We start from the raw sequence: 7,031 nt of genomic DNA on the forward strand, positions 1-7,031 counted from the left end.
GCCTCGCCCCGCTGGCGTCGATGCGGCCGGAAGCGATCGAAATCCGTCGAACGTCGGGATGACTCGCCGTAGCGGGATTCCATGCGAACTCCTTAAGACGTCGTTCGCGTCAACGCGAGCGTGGGTGGGGAGCTCGAGCTCTCGCGGGGCTCGGCGACGTCGGAGCGGTAACAGGTGCCTCGAAAGGTTTCCTCGTTGGACCGATCGGTCGGTTCCGGCCCCTTTGACTCCGCCTCGTCGACGGGATCGCGAACGAACCGAAATTCTCGACGTTTCGGGCGGCGACTCCGGCGAATCCGGCGAATCCGGCGAATCCGGCGAATCCGGCGAATCTTCGAGTCGGGGGTCGGACGTCGAGGGTGCGGAAGTTGGAGCGACCCGTCTCCCCCTCCGGAGTCGAGCCGTGTCACTTGTTGCGAACTCGGCCTCCGGAGTCCCTTCTCCCGGTCGGCAAAGGCGAGGCGGAGGGAATTCGAATCGCTCGGCCCCTCGGTTTCCGCCCCCGGAGGGCACAGCTCTCGACCGGCGAAATAACCGACCGGGCCGCGATAAGAATCAATTTCGCGTCCCTTCCGATAGCTCGAACCGGCGCGCGGATTCATCCAATTTAATCGGATCCATCCGCCGATGCGCGCGCAATCGAGCCTCGATCGACTCGGTCCGATCGCGACGTTAATTCAACGCCGGGACCTGCGGACGCGTTCGCGTTTCCCGCCTCGTCCGATCATCGGGTCGCGCCGAAAGAAAACCCTCCGGCAATTGTCCCCCTTCCGATCAATTTCCGAGTTCCCTTCGCGAGTAACCCGGCAAGGTAGAATTTCAACGTCTACTCGACGAGAAGAGGGAGAAAGAGCGGGAAAGGTCGGCCCCTCGGGGAGGGCCGTGAAGCAAAGACCGATCGACCGCGATAAACCGGCCGGGGCGACGGAGGGATTAACCCTCTTGTCCCCGGAGGAGCCCGCGGGGCGACGTCGATCGAGTTTCCGCTCCTCTCGGGGCGGGGGACGGGTCGAGAGGAAGGCCGCCGTCACCTGTTGACCGAGAGCCCTCCCCTCGTTCGCTTCGCGGGCAATCGGTGCCGACTCTCTCGAATTCGTCGTTCGCCGGTGATCCGGATCGAGTCCCGAGGTCGTTCCTCTCGCGCGCGGAGGAGCGGAGTCGGTCGTCCATTGAGCGGCGTCTCCCGCTCCGCGACGCCTTTGAACGGCGGGTGGCGCGGGTTTGGAAATTCCGTTTATTTTCGGTCCGCCACCGTGGCGGGGTGCCGAGAATAAATCGAAAGCGGGGTCCCAGCGGTTTCTCCCCGCTCCAAGGGGGGGACGCGGACGGAGCTTCTCGCTTTCCGCGTCGATCGTATCGGCTCTTCCGGTCGATCGATCCTTTTCGGGCTCGTCCCAGTTTCCGCGCGTTCTCGCGAATCCGGCGTCGGACGATTTCCCTCGAGGCGACCGAATCTTCCGCCGACCATTCCGCCGACCATCCCGCCGACCATCCCGCCGACTTTTCCCCCGTCGGGGAGTCGAATCGGCCGCGTAGAATTTTCCGCTCGATCGATTCTTCCCGGTTTCGCCCCAGTTTCGCCCCAGTTTCCGTCCTTCGGTGGTCGCCGACTACCCGCGGTTCTCGTTCCAGGGACTCTCCGCCTCTCTCCGCACGGCACGTATCCGTCGACGTATCGGCCGGGCCAGGATGCGCGTCGCGGCCTTCTGGGCCAGCCTGCTGCTGGCGTGCTCGAGCTCGGCGGCGGCCGCGGGGGCCGGGGCCGCCCCGGGGGCCGCCCCGGGGGCCGCAGCGGCCGCAGCGGCCGCGTCGGCCGAGCCCTCCTGCGAGGAGCTCCGCGCCATGTGGCGGTACAGCAAGCGGCAGAGCCGCGCCGCCGAGGCGACCAACGAGATTCCAACCTACCGCGATCCCTTCTCGTACAACGTCTGGGACCCCTACCTCGATCGACCCCGGACCGCGGGGTACGGAGGACCCGCAGGACCCGGAGGATACGGAGGATACGGAGGTACCGCCCCCCTCGCGACTGCGACCGACCGGAAACCGAGTGACCGATCGCTTGCAGAGGGGTACGGAGCGCAGGCGCGGAGTCGCGGAGCGGGCGGCGCTCCGATCTACGGCCGGGTCGTCCACAAGGCGCCGGAGGGCTACCGACTGAGGAACGGCATGCCGGACCGCAGCCGGGCCGCCTTCGAGGAGGTCGCTCGTCTCTACGGCACCGTCAACCGCCACCCGCCCTCCAGCCGCCGCGTGACCGGCTTCCGCCACGGGGGCGGCGGCGACGCCGGCCAGGTGCCGCAGGCCGGCAGCTTCCAGCACCTCAAGGACCTCGTCCGCTCCGAGCGGGCCCGCGAGCTGCAGGTCGGTCCCCTCCCCCGCGAGATCCGCCCCCCCCCGAAGCCGACCCACCGCCACCTCTCGCTTTCAGGAGCAGCGCCGACTCGAGGAGATGGCCGCGAGGGCGGCCGCCCTGAAGGAGATGACCGGCGGCGACCGGCGCCGGACCGAGCGGTTCCTCGACGAGATGCGGCCCTACCGGAACTCGAAGAGGGACCTGGACGTCGACGTCGATCGAGCCCGGTACTCGTCGAACGTGGCCGACCTCGTCGAGTCCTTGTCCGTAAGGCCCCACCGAAATCAGCCCTCGCGCGTCCCGCTTGAGCTTCGCTTCCTTTGCAGGGTCGCTCCGGCCGAGAGTACATGCTGCGTTAGTCGGACCTGGGGCCGTTGGCGCGGGACGGGGAAGCGGACCCGAACTGCCGAACGTGAGTATGGGACTCCTTCTCGGGTCGCCGCGAGAACGGCGAGGGCTTTTGCCCGGGAAACGACGGGACTCGCGGCCGTTGACGGCCACCGGAAGGCCGGTTTTCCGTTTTCTTTTTTCGACGAGGCGGGTCGAGTCGCTTTTCGTTTTCGTTAAGCTCGAGCCGGTCGGGCGGGCACCGAGATCTCGCGTTCGCGAGTCGCCCGTCGGGTCGGCTCAAAAAACGCGCTATATCGAGGAGCGACTTGATTAAAAAAAAAAGAAAGACATCGTTCTCTATGTTTTCGCGCTTGTGTGGGTCATTTTGCAGCTTGGTTGCGAGGGCACGGTTTCGACGACTAATCTTTCCCATAGACGCGCGAGTCTTTAGGATCCAGGTTGGGAAGGGACGAAAACGTCTCCTCCGGGATGCCGACGAGTAGCCGTGGAATCGCGAACGTAACGAGATCGACGACGTTTTTCGCGAGTTACTTTCGCGACGAGGGAAGGAAACGAAAATGCGGATCCGTTATTTTTCGCGTTAACGGTCAAGTCGAAACTTGGGCCAAAGCCGATCGTTCGCGCGTTGCTTTTGGACGGTAACGTCGAAGCGCTATTCCTACGGAAGTTTCGTTCGCGAGGATTCGTCGAAGGTACGTTCGATGCGCGTAAGACTCGAGCGAAGTATAAAAATGAAACTCTAGTACATACGTATACATATGAAAAAAATGACACATATATATAGATATACATATACATCATATATATTTTTTTTATCGCTTGTCCAGTTTAGCGCGATCTCTTTAAGCCCCAGCTTTTCCTGCACGGAATCGATAAGACTTCGGACAATAAACTTTTTAAACGACTGGACAAATCGATGCGAACGCGCTAGTCTCGGTATACGGAATTGACGGATATTGTCCGCGAAACGCGACGAGACCTCGTACAGCGGCGCCGAGGATTCGTACGTGCGATCGGAACCTTCGCTCGTTGGCGATTCCTCAAATATCACGTTAGATTCTCCTCGACCGTTTAATGTTCCGGTGGAGTCGCGGTTTCTTCGTCATATCGCGTTCGGGTGGAAACGCCGATCTACTGCCCCGACCGAGCAATAGGAAACTCGTAGCCTAGGCCGACACGGAGCGGCAAAGGGTTTCTCGAAATATCAAAGGACGACATATCGTGGTTTCGTTCGTTCCATCCGACGAAAACGGAAAGCATGCATATCGTGGAACGTTCGATACCGTTTACCCGCTCCGCGAGAGTAAACCCGGAGCCGGAGCCGGAGCCGGAGCCGGAGCGCGATCGCCGATCCTACGTACGATCCGAAACGCGAGTTTCGATACGTAGACCTAATCGTCGCAGCAACGAGCGGCAAGAAACGTCTCCTCGAAGCGAATGCCGGGAATACCGCGAATGACGAGAAAACGGATACAGGCCGCCGATGAAGATTCCCTCGAACGATCGGTCGGACGAGGCGAGACGTTTCTTGCGGCCGTTCGCGGCAATTTTTCTTCAGCCTTTATTTTCCGAGCACCGCGAACGTTCTTCCTCTTCGACGTGGGGTGACTCGCGCGAAATATTTTCAAGAAGCAAAGGACCAGAGGGGGTCGCGCGAAAACGCGTCCTTCGACGTCTTTCGCTTTCGTTAGAATTTGATACTCGTCGTTGCTCCGAAAAGAAAGGAAGGAAAGGAAATCTCTCCCGTCGTTCGATACGAATCTCCGATTTTGCGAAACTTTTTAGGACTCGGTCGTCGAGCCAATGACTCTTGGTTCTTTACGGCTCTTAAGATAAACACGTGTCAGACAATAACGCGGCTTAATATAACGAGCGACCATTAAGCCTGACTAAAGTATAACCGTAACGTTAGAGATTAATCGTAATGTTGCTGGGTGTACTAATATCGCGCGAGCGTCGCGTTTACGCATTTACGCATTTACGCATTTACGCATTTACGCATTTGGGTACGTGGTATTTCGAGGGAACGCTCGTTCCATCGTTATTCGTACGCTCGTCCAGATATTTCGACGGGTCGTTGCATAGGTGTATACCCGACTCGGAGGCGAACGAGAAGGTTTCCGACGCCAACCGCATACGTATAATCCAAGTCTTCTGATCTCTTAACTCAAGTGTCGATAACGCGCCGACGCGACGTCACCAGCTCGCGATTTAACGATTTAGCGTCGCCGGAAGGAAAAGGGATAACTTTTGTATAAGAGATATCTATATATACCTAGCGTAAACGAGGTTCGATCATAACGTTACGATAACGCGCGTCTTACCGAATTCCCCTCCCGCGGATGCGCGACTCGTCCGAGACCGTGGTTCTTGAAAACTCCAATTTCCCCTTCCCCGATCGAACGAATTGACTTCGAGATCTTCCAAAACGTACCCATCGCTGCCCTCGTTTCTTCGGTCGGACCGGTGGCGCGTCGTAACGTACGATTTCGATCGGAACTCGGAACTCGGTATTTCGCTCGTCCCAAGATCCGCCAACTCGTGCGTGCATTTAATCGGCTCATTTTCCGTAATCGATATCGACCCGCGACCGCCCGGAACGAAGAAGAGCCGAGAGAAAAACGCGGCAAAGTGACCGTCTTCTTCTCGATTTCGAGTCGGGCTCGATACAAATTACGGAAGAGGTACAAGCCGAAGCGTTGACAATAATTAATGTTAAACTCGTGCCGATAACGTCCTAAGAATTGCGGTCGCGTGCGTTAACGAAGCGAGTATATCGCGGGGCAGCGTGTCCGTTAAATGCTTCCGTAGCGTCCGATTCGCGACTCGGAGATTCTGTCCGAGTCCAAATTCATGGCCACGTATCCCGTTCCTAAAGGAAAAAAAATTGACGAATCCGAACATATCGATCGTACGATTTTCCGAAGGGACCGAGAACCCCTCGTCCCTGATTCCTCCTTCGTTGGTACGCCGTAATCGTTAAGTTTAATCTACGAGTGGCACACGGTAATCGATCTTCTTAAACCTTGTCGAAGGTCGAGGTACGACTCGTACCCCGCGTTCGGACGTTGTTCGTTTCCCTTGCTACGATAGCCGAGGCTAAGAAGAACCGGGCAACAACCCAAAGTCAATATTACGATATTAATTAAGATACGTAGCCGTATAGATTGGTTGCTTGTAACGCGCGCGCGCGCGCGCGCGAGAGAGAGAGAGAGAGAGAGAGAGAGAGAGAGTCGAGAAGATTCTCGTGCTAGGAAACTTTGTTGACCCGCCGGAAGCCGAATCGCGTCCCGTTGCTCCATCGTCGCCGCGATCGACGCCAAGCCTCGCGTGTGCTCCGAGGTTGAACCGTGGTCAAGGTGGACGTCGACGCCACGCGAAAGGCAAAAATCGAGCGGGTCGCGTTCAGGCGTTCGCAAACAGGGAGTAGACTGAATCTCGAAGAAAGAAGTCACGCGAAACGAACGCGGCCAATGCCAAGACACGTTTCGTTGGGCCGACTCGCCGGGAGAAGAGCTTGAAAGAAAACCTTTAGCGTACTCTCGGGTTAGAACTACTTTTAGCGTCTACCCGTTACGTTAAGTCGGTTCGCTCGCTTCGAAGAGAAGTGCCGAGAGACCGTGCGGAAGATCAGGGATCGGAAGGGGACAGCGGTAACGATACGTTTCTAGATGCACACGGTTCCTTTTCAACATTTATTTCTACGAAAGGTAAAGAGGAACCTTGTTTTCTAATTGGACGAACGCGGCGCGAAATTTGCAAAAGAACCGACACACCTAACGTTCGTTTAGTTTCTTTTCCCCTCGCGCCGACTCGTCAAATTGATCCTGTAGACTTAGTCGATCAACCGGAACGAACGTTTACCGTGGAAGCAGGCCGATGACGACGATGACAATATATTCTATTACTCTACTGTGGTATAAGAAAGATAACTGTACTTATACACGATCGATGCCAGGCAAATGCGGAGAGTGAATATATATACACGTACATATAATAGATATATAAATTATATATTAGCACATACGTATGTGTGTATACTAATTGAGTATATTTTGTTTTTAAATACAATATATGTCTATCAGAGAGGGGGGGCAGAAAAAGAGAGAGCGACGATACCTTCTCCTTTCTCCCTTAACTTCTCGATTGTTTCTATGCGTACAAGAATCAAGGTCCCGTGATCCACAAAGGGTAATGAATTTTAGATACCTCTATTTTTTTTTCTTTTCTTTAGCGAAACCTAGAAATCCCATAGCTAGACGAAAACGTCGGAAACTCTTCGTAAAAATGGGACTAATCCACGGTGGGGGTTATCCACGCAACGTTC

At 56.7% G+C, this 7,031-nt stretch overlaps 1 protein-coding gene across 1 annotated transcript; it reads left to right on the top strand.

Moving 5' to 3' along the window:
• The first annotated feature begins 1,689 nt into the window (after positions 1–1,689).
• On the top strand, positions 1,690–2,762 carry LOC105697905. The gene is made up of 4 exons (XM_023434746.1): positions 1,690–2,008; positions 2,066–2,361; positions 2,429–2,620; positions 2,680–2,762. The coding sequence occupies exons 1-4, from the start codon at positions 1,690–1,692 to the stop codon at positions 2,710–2,712; spliced, it is 840 nt and encodes a 279-aa protein (XP_023290514.1). The 3' UTR covers positions 2,713–2,762.
• The last annotated feature ends 4,269 nt before the right edge of the window (positions 2,763–7,031 follow it).

This window comes from Orussus abietinus, unplaced genomic scaffold, assembly GCF_000612105.2.
Source record: "Orussus abietinus isolate OABI.00-Male unplaced genomic scaffold, Oabi_2.0 scaffold1, whole genome shotgun sequence".
Classification (NCBI taxonomy): Eukaryota; Metazoa; Arthropoda; class Insecta; order Hymenoptera; family Orussidae; genus Orussus; species Orussus abietinus.